This window comes from Piliocolobus tephrosceles, chromosome 2, assembly GCF_002776525.5.
Source record: "Piliocolobus tephrosceles isolate RC106 chromosome 2, ASM277652v3, whole genome shotgun sequence".
In the NCBI taxonomy this organism is placed as follows: domain Eukaryota; kingdom Metazoa; phylum Chordata; class Mammalia; order Primates; family Cercopithecidae; genus Piliocolobus; species Piliocolobus tephrosceles.
Window position 1 is genome coordinate 6,192,243 of NC_045435.1, and position 23,670 is coordinate 6,215,912.

At 40.9% G+C, this 23,670-nt stretch overlaps 2 protein-coding genes across 7 annotated transcripts in view; one reads left to right on the top strand and one right to left on the bottom strand.

Moving 5' to 3' along the window:
• Window positions 1-4,183: 4,183 nt before the first annotated feature.
• On the bottom strand, window positions 4,184-8,880 carry LOC111542068 (putative protein FAM172B). Its single transcript, XM_023211269.1, has 2 exons — window positions 8,592-8,880; window positions 4,184-6,211 (listed from the first exon to the last, which is right to left on the bottom strand). The coding sequence occupies exon 2, from the start codon at window positions 6,200-6,202 to the stop codon at window positions 5,114-5,116; it is 1,089 nt and encodes a 362-aa protein (XP_023067037.1). The 5' UTR covers window positions 6,203-6,211; window positions 8,592-8,880; the 3' UTR covers window positions 4,184-5,113.
• A 5,264-nt stretch (window positions 8,881-14,144) lies between these two features.
• Window positions 14,145-23,670, top strand: part of SENP7 (SUMO specific peptidase 7) — a 206,919-nt gene continuing 197,393 nt past the window's right edge. For 5 of the 6 annotated variants that reach the window (XM_023212207.2, XM_023212222.2, XM_023212233.2 and 2 more), the window contains exon 1: window positions 14,145-14,274. In XM_023212207.2, coding sequence (XP_023067975.1) covers window positions 14,235-14,274 — 40 coding nt within the window. In that variant the 5' untranslated portion in view covers window positions 14,145-14,234. The remainder of the gene's footprint in view (window positions 14,275-23,670) is intronic. The other variant, XM_023212215.1, reaches the window with a different exon arrangement.

Below are 23,670 nucleotides of genomic sequence, written 5' to 3' on the forward strand. Positions count from 1 at the left end.
TGCCTTAGCAAGAATCCCTCTTAGCCTGTATTAGTCAGCGTTTTCTTAGAGAGACAGAATTAATAGGATGGATGGACGGGTGTGTGTGTGTGTGTGTGCATGTGTGTACACAGGGGAGTTTATTAAGTATTAATTTACACGATCACAAGATCCCACAAGAGGCTGTCTGCGAGCTGAGGAGCAAGGAGAGCCAGACTGAGTCTCAAAACTGAAGAACTTGGAGTCTGATGTTCAAGGGCAGGAAGCATCCAGCACAGGAGAAACATGTAGGCTGGAGGCTAGGCCCATCTCTCTTTTTTCACGTTTTTCTGCCTGCTTTATATTTGCTGGAAGCTGATTAGATAGTGCCCACCAGATTAAGGGTGGATCTGTTTTTCTCAGCCCACTGACTCAAATGTTAACCTCTTTTGGCAACACTCTCACAGACACACCCAAGACCAATACTTCGACACCCTCACAGACACACCCAAGATCAATGCTTTGTATCCTTTAATCCAATCAAGTTGACACTCAGTATTAACCATCGCATAGCCCTGATATTTTCTTTTAGTAATTTTTCATCCATGGACCCCACCTTCCTCCTTGGTTGTAAATCCCCACTAGTCCTTGTATTCAGAGTTGAGCTTGATCTTTCTCTCCTACTGCAAATTCCTCACTGCAGTAGTCCTTCTAGTATAAGGTCTTCCTTACTGTCTTTAACAAGTATATTAGGCCATTCTTGCATTGATATAAGGAAAAACCTAAGACTGGGTAATATATAAGAAAATAAATTTAATCGGCTCACAGTTCTTCAGGCTGTACAGGAAGCATAGCATCAGCATCTACTTCTGGAGAGGCCTCAGGAAGCTTACAATCATCGAAGAAGGTGAGGGGAGAACAGACATCTCACACGGTAAGAGCAGGGGCAAGCAAGGTAAGGAGAGGTACCACACACTTGTAAATGACCAGATTTTTTGAAAACTCACTATCATGAAGACTGCACCAAGCCATGAGGAATCTGCCCCCACAACCCAAACACCTCCCACCAGGTCCCACCTCCAGCACTGGGAATTACAATTCAACATGAAATTTGGGCAGGGACAAATATCCAAACTTTATCATTCTGCCCCTGGTCCACATCTCATGTCCTCCTCACTTTGCAAAATACAATCATGCCTTTCTAACAGTCCCCCAAAGTCTTAACTCATTCCAGCATTAACTCAAAAGTCCAGAGTCTCATCTGAGGCAAGGCAAGCTCCTTCCTTGTATGAACTTACAAAATAAAAAAGAAGTTAGTTACTTCCAAGATACAATGGAGGTATAGGCATTGGGTAAACATTCCTATTACAAAACGGAGAAATCAGCCAAAAGAAAGGGGCTACAAACCCCATATGAGCTTGAAACCTAGCAGGGCAGTCATTAACTTTTAGAGCTCCAAAAATAACTTCCTTTGACTCCATGTCCCACATCCAGGGCACATTAGTATAAGGGGTGGGATCCTAAGACCTTGGACAGCTCCGCTATGACTTTGCAGGTTCTAGCCCCTATAGCTGTTCTCACAGGTTGTTGACAGCCAGGAGCTTTTCTAGGTACCGGGTGCAAGCTGCCAGTGGCGCTACCACTCTGCAGTCTGGAGGATGGTGGTCCCCTTCTCACAGCTTCACTAGGCAGTGCCCCAGTAGAACCTCTGTGTTGGGCCTTGAACCCCACATTTCTTCTTGGCACTGTACTAGGAGACATTCTCCATGAGGGCTCTGCCCCTACAGCAGGCTTCTGTCTAGAGACTCAGGCATTTTTTTTTTTTTTTTTTTTTAAGACAGGATCTCACTCTGTTGCCCAGGCTGGAGTGCAGTGGCACCATCATGGCTCACTGTGGGCCTAGATATTCCAGGTTCAATCTTCCCAACTCAGCTTCCTGAGTAGGTGGGACAACAGGCATGTGCCAGCAGGCCTGGCTAATTTTTGCATTTTTTGTAGAGATGGGGTTTTGCCATGTTGCCCAGGCTGGTCTTGAACTCCTAGGCTCAAGTGATCCACCTACCTTGGCCTCCCAAAGTGCTAGGATTACAGGTGTGAGCCACCATGCCTAGCCACCCAGACTTTTCCATATATCCTCTGAAATCCAGGCAGAGGCTGCCAAGCCTCAACTCTTGCACTCTGTGCACCCACAGGTTTACCATCATGTTGAAGTCCCCAAGGCTTATGGCCTGCACCCTCTGGAGCTGTGGCCTGAGCTGAATCTGGGCCCCTTTGAATCCTAGCTAAAGCTTGAGTAGCCGGGATGTGGGAAGCAGTGTCTGAGGCTGCAGAGGGCACTGGGGCCCTTGATCTGGCCCATGAAACTATTCTTCCTTCCTAGGCCTCTGGGCCTGTAATGGGATGGGCTGCCTCAAATGTCTCTGAATGTCTGTCCTCAAGGACTTTTCCCACTGCCTTGGACATTAGCACTTAGCTCCCTTTCAGTTATGCAAATATCTCTAGCAAGTGGTTACTCCACAGCTCACATGAATTCCTCTCCTGAAAAAGCTTTTTGTGTACTACATGGGCAGATTGCAAATTTTCCAAACATTCATGCTTTGTTTCCTACTTAAATATAAATTCTAAACTTGAGTCATTTATTTGCTCCCACATTTGAATGTAGGCTGTTAGAAGTAGCCAGGCAACATCTTGAACGCTTTGCTGTGTAGAAATTTTTTCTGCCAGATACGTAAATCATCACTTTCATGTTCAAACTTCCACAGAACCTAGGGCAGTGGCACAGTGCAGCCAAGCTCTTCACTAAGGCATAACATGTGTGAACTTTGTTCCAGTCACTAAGTTCCACACTTCCATCTAAGAGCTTGTCAGCCTGGTCTTCACTGTCAATATCACTATCAGCATTTTGGACACAACCATCTAACCAGTCTCTACGAAACTACAAACTTTCCCTTACCTTGTCTTCTTTTGAGCCCTGCAAACCATTTCAACCTCTGCCCATTACCCAGTTCCAAAGCTGCTTCCACATTTTCAGGTATCTTTCTAGCAACATCTTTCTCCTTGGGACTAATTTTCTGTGTTAGGGTGTTCTTGCACGCTATAAAGAAATACCTGACACTGGGTAATTTATAAAGAATAGGGGCTTAATTGGCTTATGGTTTTGATGGCTATACAGGCAACATGGCACTGGCATCTGCTTGGCTTCTGGGAAGGCCTCAGGGAGCTTTTACTCGTGGCAGAAGGTGAACGGGAGCAGGCCACTCATATGGCAGAGCAGGAGCAAGAGAGAGAGAGGGGGTGGGGGAGGTGCCACACACTTTCAAATCACCAGATCTCACTAGAACTCACTGTTGTGAAGACAGCATCGAGCTGTCAGGGATCTGCCCCCATGACCCAAACACCTCCTATCGAGCCTCACATCCAGCACCGGGGATTACAATTCAACATGAGATTTGGGTAGGGACAAATATCCAAATTCAAACTATATCAGCAAGAGTCCTAAATAATTTATTTCTGAACACACTATTCCTTCTCAATCTTTCAGCTGTAGCTGAGCTAGACTTCTTTCTCCTGCCTAAACACCTTTGCATAGGCTGTTCATTTGCCTGTGACTTTGTTCCCCTAGCCAACTACTATTGTTCTTCAAACTAAGCATCATTTTCTTTGGGAAATATTCCTTGAACCCCAAGGCTGGTTAGCTCTTATGCTAGATATTCCGTGGCACCCTTTCCTTTTCTTCTTTTTTTTTTCAAAGACGGAGTTTCGCTCTCGTCGTCCAGGTTGAAGTGGAGTGGCACGATTTCGGCTCACTGCAACTTTTGCCTCCCAGGTCCAAGTGATTCTCCTGCCTCAGCCTCCCAAGTAGCTGGGATTACAGGCGCTCACCACCATGCTTGGCTAATTTTTGTATTTTTAGTAGAGATGGGGTTTCACGTGTTGGCCAGGCTGATCTCAAACTCCCGACCTCAGGTGATCCGTCCACCTCAGCCTCCCAAAGTGCTGGGATTACAGGCATGAGACACCGAACCCAGTCTGCGCCCATTCTCCTCTACTATTTAACACTCTTCACGTTTGTAATTTCTCGGCCATTGTAAACTCTGTAAAGAGAAAGGCAATGTTGGGGTTGTTTGCTACGGTGTCCCAAACACCTAGTCTTGACTGGCACATACTAAGCACTCAGATATTAGTTGAAGATAGGAGTGAACACACACACAAGACCAAGAAATTTATTAAAACATTTTTTTTTCTTCAGACCTGGTGAACAGGGAGTACAACAAATTTTAACAAAAAACATAAACATACAAAGAATGCAGTTTGCTTATGATGTTTAATTTTTATGTTCACTTGTAATTTTACTATGGTATTAATATTACAGAAATCAAAGATTGATTCAATATCTAATTTTTATCAATTGCCATTTTGCTGTCATTATATCAAACCATAGCTTTTTAAAAGAAAGATCTTCACACTTAACTAACACTGTAAAATATTAATGATGGCACCGAATTCCCAGTTCATCAATAGGCTACAAAAGAGAATATATTCACTTTTCAAAAAAGCAACAAAATGGCCGGGTGCAGTAGCTTATGCCTGTAAGCCCAGCACTTTGGGAGGCCAAAGTGGGTGGATCACCTGAGGTCAGGAGTTCTAGACCAGTCTGGGGAACATGCCAGAACCCTGTCTCTAGTAAAAATACAAAAATTAGCTGGGCGTGGTGGCACGTGCCTGTAGTCCCAGCTACTTGGGAGGCTGAGGCAGGAGAATTGCTTGAACCCGGGAGGCAGAGGTTGCAGTGAGCTGAGATCATGCCACTGCACTCCAGCCTGGGCTACAGAGTGAGACTCCTCCTCCTCAAAAAAAAAAAAAAAAAAAAAAAAAAAAAAGCAACAACTGTGGCCATGTGCAGTGGCTAATGCCTATAATCTCAGCACTTTGGGAGGCTGAGGTGAGAGGTTCGCTTGAAGCCAGATTTCCATACCACCCTGGGCAGCAAAGTCAGACCCTGCCTCATAAACACAAAATAATAAAAAGTAACAAATCAAACCTCAAGCCAGAACGTCATATTGTGTGTGAGTTGAAAGTGTTTTTATTTTCCTTCCAGAATCTATATTAGCAAAATTGCAGAAGGACAAAAAAAACCTTAGATGACAAAAGTAGTTTAAGCACTTTGCTTTCTTTTTGAGGAACCTCTAGTCACTATTGGCATTTGAGAGAAATCAATGGTTGTTCTGGCTTTTAAAGCTTTTTTAAAGTACTTAAAAATTGACTGAAGGCTAGAGGAAGGGGCTAAGCTGTACTTTTCTGTACCAGCAGAAACCATAGGAAATTCCTTTTTGAAAACAGTAGCTGCAGGTTTATCCAAAGGTTTAGGACTTGTCACCCATTCACGGCAGTGGTGCTTTATCCATGCTAATAATTGTACATCACTTCCCAGCTGGTGTCCTACATGATGTTCAGAGTCAATAAGTGCAACAGCATATACTTTGCTCATCACTTCCCACCTTCTACGAACAAGCAAGTCCATAAAAACCAAGCCTCCATAACCATGTACAATGAAGGCAATATCCTTGCCTTCAGTCTTTGAAATGAAGTAATCCCATATGTAAGCCATGTGTTCTTCGGGTGTGTTGCTGCATCTTTTTGGAATGCATTTGGGAGAATGCTGGAGAGAGAAAAAGTTCCCACCTGGAACCATTTTTAGAGAAGATGACTCAATATTTTGTGTTAAAAGGCCTTGCCACTCTTTTTCCATCTTTAGTTCCACAAAATTATCATTGGGGTTTAGCACAATTACATCATAATGTGCCTGCAATGCCATTTGAATACATGGTATCTGACTTCCATGTTGGAGACCATGATGTATTATTGCCTGCTGACTCCACTGACCAGCTCGAAAGACCCCATGGTCTTGAAGAAGGACAAGAAGAGCAGAATGGTGATTTGTTAATGCTTTCTCGCTCATGAAAAAGAAGCTTCTTGGTTCTTCTTTATCAGCCTCAGGTGGGATATATACTTTTTGTAATTTGCACACCTTCTCCAAAAGCTCATAAATATATTGTTCAAGCAAATGGCCAAGGGCCTGGTAGCGCTTGCTATTTTTCTCAAGCACATTTTCATAATAGTTAAAGACAAAAGGCCTTTGTGTCTCAGTGTGTCTGAATTCAGCTTTTTCATTGAAGTCATATTTAAGTTCTCTTAGTAAGTCAGATTGCTCAATAAATTTTTGGAAGCTCAGCTCCTGTGTCATTGGTAACCACTGAAAGTTAAAAGAATAATAGTATATCAGTGCTAGTAAAAGTAAAATGAAAATTTCAGCTTGTCAAATTCTTCCTAAGGCACTTGATGCTAAACTAAGCGTGTCAGAAAGACATTAACCTTCTAACCAGTGGTAAAGATGTTAATTCGAAATAATTGTGAATGATTCAAAACAGTGAGAGACTGAATATATGAAGTGACAATGGAGAGACCATATGTAAATATGGATTTTTCTGACACACAACCTGCCCAGGAAGCCAACCCCTCATTTACAATAAACAACTCAGGAAGTCAGTCTGGTATAAATCAGACTGGCAGGAAATCAGATTTCTATCACTAGTGACAATTCAGGAAACTAACCAGTAACTTCTATAACACTTGGCCCCAAATGGCAAGAACTTCATTAATATCTGACAGCTTTCCTAATTTTGTCCCTATTTCCAACCTGAGACCAACCAAAGAGAGCCAAATACGTACCCCTAACCAATCACGCAAGATGTCCCCATTTCTAGTTAGCTCACCTACAGCTTCTCCATGACAACTTGCAATCAGGGCAAATGGGAAGTCTTTTCTTTTTTTCCCCACTATAAAGCTCTCCTACTCTTCTGCTGCCTTGAGTCTCTGCCAAAACCCAAGTGATAGTAGTGGACTCCCTTGCTACAGCAGGCTCAGAATAAATAGGCTTTTCTCATTTGGTTGGTCTTCATTTATTTCTACAGAAAATATTTAATAACTTTTGCTGTTAAATGAATGGCAGAAGACAGAAGCGGGAGTGAAATGTGAATCAGGCAATGGAGATTATGATCAATTCAGCGAATACTAGAAGATACAGTTATTCTGATGTCTGAGAAGGAAGAAAAATAGGCTAGATGAGAAGTTAACTTAGATAGTTCCTTAGGCAGAGCTTAAAGCCAGAAAAGAAGGCTTTGAAAGGTTAAGTGGCTTTCCTCAAAGCCAAACAACTGTCAAAGGAGTGACTGCGGATGAGGCTGACTTTCAAACGAACTTTCTTAACAAATATGTTAACACTCTCCCTTCTTAATTTCTTAACACTGACCCTGGCAAGCTACACCCCACTTCCAATAAGTAGCACTCCAGATGATTTTCAGTGCAACTCGAGTTGCTATTAGGCCTAAGGCAAAATTCAAATGGTGCTTGCTTGGATGTCTTAAATCTCTTTTAATTTTTTTTTTTTTTTGAGATGGAGCCTCACTCTGTCGCCCAGGCTGGAGTGCAGTGGCGTGATCTCGGCTCACTGCAACCTCCACCTCCCAGATTCAAGCAATTCTCCTGTCTCAGCCTCCCGAGTAGCTAGGATTACAGCTGCCCGCCATCATGCCCAGCTAATTTTTTTTGTATTGTAGTAGAGACGAGGTTTCACCATGTTGCCCAGGCTGGTCTTGAATGCCTGAGCTCAGGCAGTCCACCTGCTTCGCCCTCCCAAAGTGTTAGGATTACAGGTATAAGCCACCACACCTGGCCAAATCTTTTTAAATTTTTAAATTAATTTTTTCCCCACTTCAATAAGCTGGTCTAAGATTTCTTACTCCCTTCTGACCCCTCGAACCCAAAAGGTACTTTACAAAGGTTTTTGGTTGTTCAAAGCACTATCCAGACTGCTCTCTATTCCTTCCTTTTCTATTAAAAATGCTTCCAGTCTTTGCTGATCTCAGGTGTTATTTTTGAAAGACAGGGTCTGACTCTGTCACCCAGGATGGAGTGTGGTGGTGTGATCATAGTTCACTGCAGCCTCGACCTTCTGATCTCACAGTTCACCTCAGCCTCCCAAGTAGCTAGGGCTACAGGCACATGCCACCATGCCTGGCTAATTAAAACAAATTTTTTTTAGAGATGGGATCTCACTATGTTGCCTAGGCTTGTTTGAAACTCCTGGCCTCAAGTGATCCTCCTGCTTTGGCCTTCCAAAGTGCTGGGATTACAGGTGTGAGTCACCATGCTCAGCCTCTCTCTCAGATGTTATTATGTAATTAATTTACTTTTTCTAAAGTGTAAATAATTGACAGACTTAACCATCCTTTAAAAAAAAAAAAGCCTGGAAAATGGATACAATGCATGGCAAAAATCCATGCTTCAAAAATCCAAGAATGTTTTACATTGAGGCCATGGTGAAACTATCTAATGGGAGGTCATAACATTATTCAAAATTTTCAGTGGTGATGTTTGTTGACTTCTTGTTTCCAGACTGGCATGTAAAAATCTTGGAAGTTGCTACTCAGTCCTAACAAGTAAAAAGCTAGACAAACTGAAAATCAAAAGCTCTTCTTCATAGGATCCATAAAAGAAGTAAGGTTACTGGGCATACTACCACCTCCAAAATCGGAGGGACTGAAAGCACGTCAATATAGAGAATCACAACTTACCAGAGCAGAAAGTAGCTGCTGAAGCCGCCAATGGAACAACTACCAGGATAGGTAAATGTGAAGGATCAGTGTGGACAAGTCAGAGGGACCTAGCCATCCCCTCTTCCTCGCTCCCCAATTTTGTTTAAGCTCCTGGAGCTCTCATAGGTCCTCAGGGTGACTATCCATGCCTCTGGTAGTGGGTGGGGAAAAGGAGCCATTTTGAAATACACCAGAGCATTTTGTTCTTCTTAACAAGGTCTGCCCTCAGGAGAACCTATTTAATCAGAGGCTAACCTGCTGGGGTTTTATCAGAGCCTAACTGACTTGGGGGAAGGGAAACATCCAACTCTAGCCCACTCTAGCTACCCTGCCGAACCCACGGAGGTTGTAGTGAACTGAGACCTGTGAAGTTCACAGTCTAGATGCACAGGCTTACTAAAATTCTCAATGGTCTCCCTTCTCACTCAGAATAAAAACTAAGTTCTTACCATGGCCTACAAGGTCTCACACAGCCCTTAGCTCTCCAATGTCATTTCCTACCACTCTCTCACTGGCTTACTCATCTAGTTACATGATCTGGGGCTTAGCTCTTTCTCAGGTGTCATTTCCTACCACTCTCTTGTTTACTTCACCATAGTTGCACCTGGTCTACTTTGCCATCAATTTGTGAAGCAAGCTCCTGTTTTAAGGGTATTCACTCTTGCTAGGCCCACAGCCTGGAATATTCCTCCCCTTTATAGATATCTATAGGACTTTTATTTTAAAGTTTCTGCCCACTTTTTATCTCATCAGAGTGATTTTCTTTGAGCAGTCTATCATAAAGAGTAACTCTCTCCCTTCCCTTTTTTTTTTTTTTGGCACTTATTACCAACTGACATATGTTTGCTTATTGTCTACTTCTCTTCACTAGAATGTAAATTCCATGGCAGCAGGAACAGGGACTTGGTTTTGTTCACTAGTGTATCTCCAGTTCTTGGAATAGTGTCTGGTGCACAGTAGGCACTTAAATATTGTTAGAATTTTACAGTTTTTTGCCAAGCACATAAAGAAGTAAAGCATACTTTAAAAGTTCTCTAGCAATACATTAAAACATGAGAAAGATGCAAAGATTTTGAAAAATTATAGACTTGTTTTATAATTCTAAACTTAATAAATGTCAAAGGTTTATGAATTATTCTTAGAGAATATTCCAACCATCAATTTATATATGCTTTGTCTTTTGCAAATCAAGATAAACCATCTCAAGCAAATTCAATATGGTTCATTAAAATAAAGAGGGAGAGAATCAAACAATTTTTAGACTTAATTTTCCAAAGAATGGATTAGAATAAGATAGTTTAGGGGAGGAAAAATAATTATTTCCTTAACTCTCATGAGTTCTTAGTTGGAATGAACCCTTGTAACAACAGAAAAACAAACAAGTTTATTAATGCATGCAGTGCACATCACCTTAGAGAAACCTAAATGAGGAGTAACTCAACAGTGGCTTACAACTCTGGCTTATGTAAGTATCTTCGACTAAGAACAATAAATTTGTGGAGAGAAGAAAGAACAAAGGAAAGAGTTTTAGGCTTCTAAGGGTGAGAAACTGTGGGAATGTAAATCTACAGAAGGAAACTAATACAGTAAGGTTTGTTTGCAGATTCGTCTGGGGCTTTCTGGGCTGGTAAGAGTCTAGAGAGAATTTATGTCCTGCCTTTTAGCTAGAAAAAAGAGGAGAGAGCTTTCCCTCCATTTCCTGCTTCTTAGCTGCCTTGGGCTCAAAAATAATTTTTATATAAAAGAGGTATATTTTGGCCGGGCGCAGTGGTTCACTCCTGTAATCCCAGCACTTTGGGAGGCTGAGGTGGGTGGATCACGAGGTCACGGGTTCGAGACCAGCCTGGCCAACATGGTGAAACCTCGTCTCTACTAAAAATACAAAAATTAGCCGGGCATGGTGGCGGTGCCTGTAATCTCAGCTACTTGGGAGGCTGAGGCAGCAGAATCACTTGAACCTGGGAGGTGGAGGTTGCAGTGAGCTGAGATCACGCTGTTGCACTCCAGCCTGAGCAACAAGAGCAAAACTCCGTCTCAGAAAGAAAAAAAAAAAGGCATATTTTGAGGTGACATTCTGGTTGCCTTCAATAGTTTACCTTCAAGAAAAAGACTATTAGAGCTAGAAGGGACCTTATTGATATGCTTAGCTAACATGTTTATTTTATAAATGGATAAGTTGAGGCTTTCAAAGGTAAAGTGACATGCCCAAAGTAACTGAAGCAGCTCAGGAGCCTGAGAGATTTTTCCCCCCCTTTTTTGACTTTTATTTTAGGGTCGGGGGAACATGCAAATGTGTTACAAGGGTAAATTTTGTGTCACTGGGGTTTGGTATACAAATGATTTCATTACCCAGGTAGCAAGCATAGTATCTGATAGGTAGTTTTACAACCCTCACCCTCCTCCCACCCCAAGATTAGTTTTTACCAAAGATTTAAAAATGCATAGTATTTGACTTTTTATTTCATTCATTCACCAAAAATTCAGTGAGGCCATTTGGTAGGCACTTTGTTTCCTGTGTCAAGTACTCCAGTCGTTTAATGCAGACTAAAATTTTAAAAAAGGAGAACAGCATATACGCATTAGAGAGAATTTGAAATTAGGCTTTTCCAGTATGCTGGATTAGGTGGTGACACAGCTGTAATGATTTATTCTAGGTGTGGTTATTTCTTAAAATAAAAAACAATTGTGAAAATACACATAGCAAAATTGACCATCCTAACCATTTTTAAGTGTGCAGTTCAGAGTCATTACGTACATTCACATTGCTGTGTAACCATTACTGACATCCATTCACAGAATGCTTTTCGTCTTACAAAACTGTAACTCTATACCCATTAAACAGTAACTCCCCATTCTCCTCGCACTAGGCACTAGCAACCACCATTCTACTTTCGATCTCTCTGAATTTGACTTCTCTAGGTTAGGTGTGATTATCTTTAAAGAAGAGGGTGGGTGGGACACTAGAATCATAGACGCAAATAACTAATTAGCATATTTGGATTTTTAAGGAACCCTTTTCCTTTCTAGGATCAAAAGTCGTTACATTTAACAATATTTACATTTTTCACAGGTGATTAGTAAGCTTTTATAAAAAAGTAATTTTATAATCTGAGAAGTTAGGAAATTCCCTGGTTACAGAGTAATAATCTAATACAGTAATTATAATCCTTTTTTATATTTAGGAACTAGGTCCTTTTGTATATAACGTGCCATTAAGAAGCACAGAATGGAGGATACTTTTACTCGGAAAATTTAAAAATATCTAATGATACTTTTTTTTTTTTACAAGGAGTAAGTTTTCATTTATTTTCATATTTAGGAAAGCAAAACAAAACACAAAACCTCTAGAAAATATATTTTAAAGAAAGAATATTGTTTTGGTACAAAAGCAGCACTATTTTTCTTTTCCAACACAGAAAGTGATTATGCAGTTTTTTAGAAAAATAATAATGCCTGTATTACAATTCCATTTAGTAAATTGTAGAAAATAATAGTGGTTGTGAAATTATATCTGTAGAAATTTCAAAATAAGAGGAAAGTACATAATGTCCCTCTCTACTGTTCACCTCTCCCTAGGAAATAAAAAAAGCTGTATTTAATCCACCAGAGGCAAGGACATACAGAAAAAAGAATATCAGAGAAAAAAAAAGCAGATGTCACTAAGTGTTGGTTTTACCAAATTGAAGTATGCAACAGAATTGTCTGGGAAGTTTATTTTTTATTTTTATTTTTGAGGCAGGGTATCTGGGTGTTGTCCAGGCCGGAGTACCATGTAGTGATCATAGCTCACTGCAGCCTCAAAGTTGTGGATTCAAGTAATCCTTAAATCTCATCTTCCCCAGTAGCCAGGACTACAGGTGTGCTCCACCATGCCCGGGTAATTTTTGTTGTTTTTTTTGAGACAGTCTTGCTCTGTCGCCCAGGCTGGGGCCTGATCAAGGCTCACTGCAACTTCAACCCCACGGGCTTAAGTGATCTTCCTGCCTTAGCCTCTCGAGTAGCTGGGACTGCAGGCATGCTGGCCACCATGCGTGGCTAGTTTTTAAATTTTTTTGTAGAGAGGAGGTCTCACTATGTTGCCCAGGCTCATATCAAACTCCTGGACTCAAGTGATGCGCCGGCCTAGGGTGAGTCATGGCATCTGGCCTGTATATTTTTGTGGAGAGGGGGGTCTTGCTTTGTTGCCCAGGATGGTCTTGAATGTCTGGGCTCAAGCTATTCTGCCTCGGCCTCCCAAAGTGCTGGGATTACAGATGTGAGCCACTGTGCCCGGCCTAGCTTGACTTTTGAGTCAGTTAAGTTGTTTGGTTAAAAAAAATTAGTTTGTGAGGAAACTGAACATTCAATTATTTTTCAGAAAGCAATGTTTCTGTTAAACAGAAATTAACCAAATAAACCAACAAAATGAAATCCTTACAGTGAACCTCAATCCCAGCAAGACTTGAAGTGTATCTGCCTTGCTGTCATTCCTGCCATGTAGAACGCTTCCCCAAGCCCAACACCCCACAACACCTGGAGCCTTACTTCTACCTGGGGACTGACCATATTATGATTAGGAAGGCTTGACTCACGAAGAAGGGGACTGCTCTAGTGGACGAGTTGGGCCGATCCCTTTATTGACTCCATTAGGATGGGAGATGGGGGTTTGAGGGATAGGGGTTAGGGGTATAAAGGGGCCGGCTTGGGAATCAAACCCTATTTCCAGAGTCCCTTCGGGCTTGGAACGTGCCAGACACATTTTCCCTGCTTACAGCACTGTGCTGAATTTTGTTAAACTTGTGATTAAATCGTCACGAAAGCTTACACGTTCATTTAAAAATTATTCAGATATGCACCATTAGGGATCAGGCTAATAGTACCAGACCTCGAGATCATTGAGGACAGGTCTAGTCCCTCGAGTATCGTGGTAAATGTTAATTGAACAAATTCCAGTTTATAGCTACCCACTTTTTGTCATCTCAGCATTTCAGTTATTGAAAAATTAAGTTCTAGCTTTTAAGGAGCTTTAAAAATCACGAATTTTAATTTTAAAAAGAAATTCTCTCTAAGACATTTTTCCTCATCAGCCTACTTATTTCCAGTGCAAATGCTAAACTAATAGCTAGGCCATTATTAGGTGATTTTGCCATCTTAAAATCTTTTGGTTTCTGAGTTCGAGGATGGGCGTTTGGGGCAACTATGTAAGAGAGGCTGTGAGGACCGTAACACTGCAAACGCTAACGTTTTGTTTTCATAGTTGTTTGGTCACCTCGCGAGAGCCAGTGAACCGGAGGAGTTCCTGTTTTCCCCTTTTGTTGTCAATCTAATCTTCAAAGTCAACAAAGCTAAAATCGAGCACCCAGATGGTTCACTTCCCCAGAGGGGATCAGATCATGAAATATACCCCAACAAAAAAACGCTGGAGGAGAGGGCGCACATAGAAAAGTCCCAGGAAATGAGTTCCGGTTGATGGTGGGAGGGGCAGCTGATTTCCGGTCGAAGCGCAGGCGACGACTCTTGCGCAAGCGCGCTTCGCACATTGCTGGCCTTTTTTTTTTTTCTTTCCCCTCCCCCTCCCTCTCCCAAGCCGGAGGGGTCCTGAGGTGACAGCGCCTGCAACTGAAATTTCAGCAGCGGGAGAAGATGGACAAGAGAAAGCTCGGGCGACGGCCATCTTCATCCGGTGAGAAAGGGTCGGAGGAGGGTTAAGCATATTGTCTGCTACCCCAGGCAAACGGGAGGCGCTGGCTGCAGCTGGCGTTGCGGCCCGAAGCCGCGAGGGCGGGGGCTGGGAGAGAAGGGGGCGCGCACAATGGAAGGCTCCCGGGTCGTCCCCGCCCCTCGAGTCGAAGACCCGGTCCGAGCTGTCATCGAAGCCTCGGGCCTTCTTCACCTCAAAACCCCTTTTATTTTTTCCCTCCTCCCGAGAACACTCTCCTTGCGTCTCATCGGCCCTTGGATCTTCCCGGTTGGCTTGCCACTCTCTGCCACGCCTTCCTCGTAATTCCACTAATGTTCCAATTTCATTTCGGCTTCTCAGCGCCTGACCCCACTTTCCTCTCTTCCTTTGCTTCTCGGCTTTGCGTCCCTTCCCCTCTCCCTCCTCTTTCTTCACTCAGCAGGTAGCTGCTGCTGGGGAGGAAAAGTGGGGCTTGCGAACGGAGACTCCTTTTCTTTGATACGATGCCTCGCCGGGTCTCGTTCTGCTGAACAGGCCCGCCTAATAGCCTTTTTCTTTTCCAGCCTCCCCTGCGTCTTCCAAAAGTGATTGGAAAGTCAGACAAAGGATTTGAAGCCGTGCTTTCGTTGTGTTTTTATTGTCAGCATATTTTTGTTTTGGAAATTACTTTGTTTTAAATGACTATCTTCAGTTTTGTGTACAACGTCTTGGAAACAAGAAGGTGGAGTTATAAAGACGTGAGGTAGAGTTCCTCCCAGTCCAGAAGTTTTTGTCAAACATTTCATCCATTTAGGGGTCCTCAAGTCCTTGTGTTAAGTCCTACGTGTGGTAGGAGGAGAGGACGAGGACTCACATGCTTACAGTCCAGTACACAAACGAACGCCCAATGAATCAATAATTTCATTTCATTTTTCTGTTTCTTATGGTACCGTTGATTTCTGCAGAAACATTGTTAACAATTCCAAATTGATTTAGGAGTGCCCTGTGGCAGTGCATCTCAAACTTCTTTCAGCCTTAATTGCAAAGGAGAGTGATTACGGATCTCTGGGGACACTACTTGAAGCAGTTGAAAACCTGAAATCCCTTTTCATATGCAACCAGTGTTATCGGTTTTGGTGTGCATTCTGGAGATAGTAGTTTTTCTCCTTTGAAAGCACATGTATAAATGATATATGTGTATATTTATACATACACGTAGGTATATGCCTCCAACTGATGTTTGTTTTAATAGTCTCCACCCCGCACCAAACCTCTAAGTAAAATGGACACATTAGGAAAATGCACAGTGCTTAGCTGGCGTCATTTGCGTGCTTCGTAACACAGAACTTTAGGTATAATCGTATCTTCCTTTGAGATGCACAGCTTTTTAAAAATAAATGCATTTCATCTAGGTTTAATACATTTTTGGGGAGGGAAGGTAAGATATTTGCCTTGTACTTCAACAAGTCACATTCCCCTTTACCTGATTACACTTAGATTTATTTATTTGTCACAGTAACTTGATGTAAGTAGTTGTGGGAAGTGGATTTTGATAATAAAGCTGTTTATCCTTAAAAGACATTGATATTTACGTTAGTTATATGTCCGGAGAGCGTTTTCGTTTTCTCATGATCTCTCTTTTGGAGCTGTCCTTTCTGAAAAATAAGTATAATAAAATCCATACCCAAATCTAATGTTACCTGGCCGTTCTCCAGTATGCCTCTAATTTTAAGATGTGCACAAATTAATTTTTAAGTATGCTTCTGCTTTTCTTAATAGTGTATATTTAATTTCCTGATATAAATTCTCAGAAATAAAACATCATCAGCTGGTTGAAAGATTCCGTGTAATGGTTGTATGCATGCAGTTGCCATTTCATTGTAAGTTGTTGCTAATTGGAACCCAAATGAAGTGACTTTTTTTTTTTGAGACCAGAGTCTCACTCTGTTGACCAGGCTGGAGCTCAGTGGCGCAGTCTTGGCTCACTATAACCTCCACCTCTTGGGTTCAAGCGATTCTCCTGCCTCAGCCTCCCTAGTAGCTGGGATTACAGGTACCTGTCACCATGCCTGGTTAATTTTTATACTTTTAGTAGAGGTGGGGTTTCACCATGTTGGCCAGGCTGGTCTCGAACTCCTGACCTCAGGTGATCCACCCGCCTCGGCCTCCCAAAGTGCTGGAATTACAGGCGTGAGCCACCGCACCCGGCTATGATGTGACATTTATAGTCATCAAAGTTTCCTAAATACACAGAAGAGTTTGATTAATAAAACAGGAAGAAGAGGTAGAAGGAGGGTGGGTAGCAGTAGAAAGATAAAATAAAACCCAAAATTTGAAGTTTTGTCTGTGAGACTACATTAGGCTGCCCTCAACTATCTCCTAAACAAGGAAGAACTGTAAAATGTTCACAGTGTACTGCCCAAAACTTTTTCAGTTGCAAGTAGCAGAAACCCAATTCCAGCTGGTTTAAGCTAAACACATGTATTTGTGACTCACATAACGGATAACTATAACATTAAAAGCAGTATATTACATGGTGATCCACGTTAAAAGATGGCTGGCATCAGAGACAGGTTCACTGAAGTTGAATGATAAAGTGTATGGGAGTAAGGGAGAATGACAAAAGTGTTAACAAAAATATAGCACAGATAAATTAGAATCATAGACTGCAATTTTCAAATGAATTTTTTGAATTAAAATAGGAAACGTCAAGTAAATTTGAACCACCTTTCAACTGATTTCTTCAGGCAACATTCTTGGAGACCTGTATCACTCTCATTTGCAGTTAAGGATACATATGTTCTTTAAGTACTTAGGCACTAGACACTGTGCTAAGAACTTTGGAAACTTCAGTATTTTCAAAAGCCTTATAAGGTAATTGTTTTTCATTTACAGATGAGAGAACTGGAATTTAGGGGCAGGATAAAGATTAGTAATAGCTAGTAAGAAACAGGATTCAAAATGTGGTCTCTAATTATAAGATCTATAGTTTTAACTTCATTTACTGCTACTAGTGTCCCTGATGGTATAACTGTCTTAAATCTTTCAGTAGGTCCAGGTGATGTTTACTTTGCATTGAAAGTGTAATGAATGATAATTGAAGCTCAAGATGAGAACTTACAATTAGTTATGATAAAGCTGCATTATTTGCAGAGATCTTAGTTGAAGTCATTGGAATGAATGGAATTGCCAACAAAAATAATATAGAGTGAGGAAGGTCTTAAATCACGTACAACTAATTTCAAAGTAGGGAGGAAGAGATACTACTAACCAGTTAGGTAGATTAGGAATGTGACAGGTTTGGGAAGATAGGGGGGAGAGTAAAAAAGAAATGTTAGCATTTCAGAGAGTTAAAGTAGCATGAGGGTGCTGGATTTGGCAATTAGGAGGCCACTTTTACTGATGGTAAGAGTGGTTAGTAGACTAGTAGACAAAAGTCAAATTTCAAAAGGCTAGACGAATGAATGGCGGTGAGGAAATGGGGCAGCAAAAGTAAGCTGAGAAAATGAGATGGGAAGGAAAGATTTCTAGAACAAGCTTGAGTAGGAAATTAGGTAGAAAGGCTTGTTTTTTTTAAGATTGTGAGAGACTTAAATCAGGTTGGTAGGGAGCAGGAAAGGGGTGGAGAGGGAAAGATTGAATATATATCAGGTAGGAGATAATGGAGTGAGGTCCTGGAAGAAATGGGAGAGACGGATGGCGTCAAAAACCGTTTGATGAGACATAGGGAAAGGAGAAAAGATGGATAAAGATATAGACATATCTTGGGACTAAAGATACTGCAGTTATGGCTTCTAAATGAAATAGTAAGCTAATCTTTAGAGAAAGGGGCTTTTAAATGGTACTGGGAATGCAAGATAGGTAAATTAGGGATGAATACATATTAAGTACTCTTGCAGTCTTAGTTAAAACAAGTGTGAGTTTTGTAGTAGTTGGAGCTGTTAATACTTTGTGACTTAGTAGTGCCAAGCAGTACAGAAGCAAGAGTTTGCAAAAAAAAAAAAAAAAAAAATGAGTTTAATTTTACTTAGAATTGAAGGGTTTGGCAAGATGTAAGGGCAAAGAATGGATTTAGTGGGAGTGAGGAAGACAGTGTATAGAATGAAAGGCTTGCATTTGAGAACTTGAGAGTTTTCCTTAAAGCCATTCTTGAATGCATATTGCTAAAATGGAGATATTTACAAGTTTGTACCATTAAATGAAGATGATTCCATTGCTTTGAGTGAGTTGGTTAATGGATGTTTTAGTGCTTCAGAATGATAGTGAATTTTGATCATACTTAAACTATGAACCAAGAATCAGAGTATTCTAGACATGGAGAGGATCTTGGGCCAGTAGATGGCAGTCATAAATATGGGCAAGGGAATATATCCATTTTCTTTTTTTGAGATGGAGTCTACAGGCTGGAGTGCAGTGACGTGATCTTAGCTCACTGTAACTTCTGCCTCCTGGGTTCAAGTGATTCTCCTGCCTCAGTCTCCTGAGTAGCTGGGACTACAGGTGCTGGGACTACAGGTACATGCCACCATACCCAGCTAATTTTTCTATTTTTAGTAAAGACGGGGTTTCACCATGTTGGCCAGGATGGTCTTGATCTCTTGACATTGTGATCCACCCGCCTTGGCCTCCCAAAGTGCTGGGATTACAGGTGTGAGCCACTGTGCCCAGCCGGGAATGTCTCCAATTTATGTCAATTTTAAAGGAGGAATTATTGCAATAAAGTTAGAATATTAATGGGAGATGGTGGTGGTGGGGAAGAAAATTTTTTTTTGTCTCCCTCATACAGGAAACAATGGAGATTGTTAAATCTCTACTTCCGTTTTATAAGTGGGAGAGTTTTAACAAAGTAGTATAGCTAATAAAAAGCTAGAATTTAGTTAACCTAAGGTGGAGGAGAAGTTCAAAGAAAATATTCAAAATTTAAGGAAACTGTATTGACTTTGGAAAAGAATTTAGTAAACTAGGGAAGAGTTGGAGAAGATGTAGATGAGGGGGTAGAATTGAATTATATAAGGTGTGATAATAAGAAGGTGATAGGCTATAGAGATTGACATCTTGGTGGTGATTCCTAGGCCTGATGATGGAAGGCAGAGGATTGAAAAGTAAGTTAAGGGGGCATGGTAACACAGAGAATGTGTTATGATTAAGATTGAGTAGCTCCAAAGATCCAGACTAGAATTCTGTTATAATGCCTTCCTGATGAATAACTTTCATTTGGGTTTTCAGTAGTTTATGAATCTGGCTGATGTGGGCTGCTTCACCCTAGTTTGTGTGTGCTTGTATTGATAAATTACCCTTGAGTTGTGCCTGGCTCCACCCGTTTCTGCCTGGTTAAACTTATTCTTCAAAGCTCAGTTCTTTTTTTTTTTTTTTTTTGAAGTGGGATCTTGCTCTGTTGCCTAGGCTGGAGTGCAGTGGCATGATCATAGCTCCCTGCAGCCTTGAACTCCTGGGCTCAAGCTATCCTCCTACCTCAGCCTCCCGAGTAGCTAGGACTATAGGCACACACTATCACGCCTGGCTATTTAAAAAAAAAAACACTTAGTTTTTGTAGAGATGGGGTCTCGCTGTGTTACCTGGTCTGGTCTTGAACTCTTCGCCTCAAGCGATCCTCCCACCTTGACCTCTGAAAGTGCTGGGATTATAGGCATGAGCTACCATGCCTGGCCCAAGCTCAGTTCAGTTGTGCCTTTCCAAGAACCATTTCCTTAACTCAAACTTAAATTTATACCTGTTTCTGCACTTCTGTGGGTCTTTATGCCTCTTATATGATGTTTATCAGATTCCATCATATATTCTAGCTTGCTGAGTTGTCTGATGTCTAGTGCTATACTATTAACACTGTGGCGGGGACTGTCATTGATTTTATTTCCCCATAGCATCCAGTATGCCTAGAGTGTACTGGTTTAGAGTATCATCTCTGGAATATGACCAGTGATGGATCACTGTGGTAACATTGGGCAAGTTATTTGGATCCCTCAAACCTGAATTTCTTAATCTATCAGATGGAGATAATACATTATTGATTTCATGATGTCAGGATTAAGGAAAATAATTTGTTTATAGCATTTAGCATAATGCCAGGCAATGATAATTACTATTATGTCAAATAAATAGGCTGGGTGCGGTGGCCCACGCCTGTAATCCCAGCGCTTCGGGAGGCCAAGGTGGGCAGATCACTTGAGCTCAGGTGTTGGAGACCAGCCTGGCCAATATGGTGAATCCCTCTCTCTACTAAACATACAAAAAATTAGCCAGGCATGTCCTGCCTGTAGTCCCAGGTAGTCAGGAGGCTGAAGCAGGAGAATCGCTTGAACTTGGGAGGCTGGAGTGCAGTGGCATGATCTCAGCTCACTGCAACCTCCGCCTCGCAAAAAAAAAAAAACCCCAACATAAAAAAAAAAAAAAACAAAAAAAAAAAAAACAATAAATAAGTGACTGAATGGGAAAGTTATGCTTTTAATTTTTTGACTCATATATTTAGAATGAGAGTAATTGGAGAGATTTTCCTATATGCTAATGCTAAAATACTGCAGTCTCCTAAAGGGAGATACTTGACTATAAAATGTTATAGTTACCATTTCTTTTGCACCAACTATATGTTAGACATAATGCTAAATGCCTTAATATAGACTATCATAGTTTAATCTTAACAATTAAAAAGGCGTATGTATATTCTCTCCCATTTTACAGATGAGAAACTGAGACTCAGAGAAGTCACAACTAGTAAGCCAAGATACAAATTTAGGTTGTCTAGCTTTAAAATATATACCCTTAAGCATGATAACTATACCATACAGTCTCAAGTCGAGGCACGTCATATGCTTATTTAAACACTCCAGAGCTAACCTGGTATAAGATGGACCAAGTCAGTTATAAAAAAACTGTAAATTTTTTTATTAGACAAAGTTGGCCAAGAAAAAAAAAATAAACATTTGGGAATTCATAATAGCATTAATGAAAGGAAATAGGGGAACATACTACAAAACAGGATGGAAGCACTTTTAACCCAATGAGATATTTTGGGGATATAAATTTGTAAATTCAAATTTAAGGAACTGATATTCCTTTAAAAAATGATATATTCTTTTATTTGTATAAATTTAAGGGGTACAAGTACAGCTTTGTTATGTGGGTATGTTGTGTGGTGGTGAAATCTGAGCTTTTAGTGCAATCATCAGCTGAATAGTGTACCCATTAAGTAATTTCTCATCCCTCACTGCACTAGTCCTAGCCTTCCAAGTCTCCAATGACTGTTATTCCACATTCTGTGTCCACGGGTACACACATTATTTAGCCCCTACTTATAGTGAGAATATGTGGTATTTGACTTTCTGAGTTCTTCTTTTTTTTCTTTTTTCTTTTTCTTTTTGAAATGGTTTCGCTCTGTTGTCCAGACTGGAGTGTAGTGGTGCAAATACGGCCCGTTGCAGCCTCAACCTCCTGGGCTCAAGCGATTCTCCCACCTCAGCCTCCCAAGCAACTGAGACCACAGGTGGTGTCACTGTACCCAGCTAATTCAAATAAATATTTGTAGAGACAGGGTCTCACCATTTGGTGCAGGCTGATCTGAAACTCCTGGGCTCAAGCAGTCACCCTGCCTTGGCCTCCCAAAGTGTTGGCAATATAGATGTGAACTTCTAATCTGAGTTGTTTCACTGAAGATGAAGGTTTCCAGTTCTGTGTTATTGTAAAAGACATGAGTTCATTCCTTTTTCATTCCTGAATAGTATTCCATTGTGTATATATAGATATGTGTTTTGTTAAATTTAAAATTGACTACAAAATGAATTTCTACAGGATAAAGACTTTATCACTTATTTAAAAAATTCTTTATTTTTGGTAGTCAACCTGAGTCTAGTTTATTGAAATCTGAAGTTGTCAAATGCTTAAATATAGAGGTGAAAATATATATATATATTTTTGAGATGGAGTTTTGCTCTTGTTGCCTAGGATGGAGTGCAATGGTATGATCCTGGCTCACTGCAACCTCTGCCTCCTGGGTTTGAGCGATTTTCCTGCCTCAGCTTCCTGAGTAGCTGGGATTATAGGTGCCTGCCATTACACCCAACTAGTTTTTTTTTGTATTTTTAGTAAAGACGGGTTTCCCCATGTTGACCAGGCTGGTCTCGAACTCCTGACCTCAAGTGACCCAACCACCTCGGCCTCCCATTAGTGCTGGGATTACAGGCATAAGCCACTGCATCTGGCCCGAAAATAATTTTTTAGATCAGGAAAACATTACATGGTTCATATAGTGAAACTAATGCTGTGTACTATGAACTTAGAAGAAATCATTTCAGCAATATCGATTTTTGGGTAGTCTATATTTCATTAGTTATTATTAGTTATTATTTCTGATTTTAAGTACCATATAGTACACATATCTTTAGTATATAGTTCAGTGGCTTTTTTTTTTGTTTTGTTTTCTGTTTTTAATTTGAGACAGTGTCTTGCTCTGTTGCCGAGGCTGGAGTGCAGTGGTGCCATCATAGCTCACTGCAGCCTCAACTTCCTGGTTCAAGTGATCTTCCCACCTCAGCCTACTGAGTAGCTGGGAGTACAGGTGCACACCACCACACTTTTTTATACAGATGGAGTTTCACCATTTTGCCCATGTTGGTCTCAAACTCCTGAGCTCAAGCGATCTACCCACCTCAGCCTCCCAAAGTGCTGGGATTATAGGCGTGTGCGACCATGCCTGGCCCCCGTCACTGTTTTAACTAGTGTTACCATAGGTTTATTTTAACTCTCCTTGAATTTCAGAGAAATAGAATCATATACTCTTCTGCATCTGGTTTCCTTTAAGCTTGCCTGAGCGATGTATCCATATTGTGCATAGCAATAATTCATTATCTTTTAGTGCTGTATAGTTTTCCATTACATGTATATGTTTATCCATACTTGATGGATATTTGGATTGTTTCCAGTTTTCGGATATTAAGAACAAAAATACCTGAATATTCTTATTTCTGTTGGTTATTTATCTAAAAGTGTAATTGTTGGACATTGCATAGGCAGGTGTCTAACTTCAGTAGATGCTGGTGAAGCACTACTCTTAGCAAGAGCATATGAATTCCACTCTCTCACCAATACTTGGCGTTGTCAATCTTTTTACTTTTACCCATTCTAAAGGCTGTTTAATGGTTTTCATTGCCATTTTAATTTTGCGTTTCCCTAATGATTATGAAATTGAGCACCTGTTTATATGTTTATTGGCCATTTGGATATTCTTTTTTGTGAAGTGCCTATTCACACTTTTGTCCGTTTTGAAGATAGGATTATCTTGCTTTTGCTGTAGGAGTTCTTTATCTATTCTGGTTATGAATTCTTTGACAAATGCATGTATTATAAGTATTTTTCTTTTAATCTTGACATGCCTTTTCACTCTTGATTTTTGATGAACAGAAGTTCTTTTTT

Bases quoted from the DNA above. Each gene is read 5' to 3' on its own strand.
- LOC111542068 (XM_023211269.1), bottom strand. From the start codon at position 6,202: ATGACACAGGAGCTGAGCTTCCAAAAATTTATTGAGCAATCTGACTTA.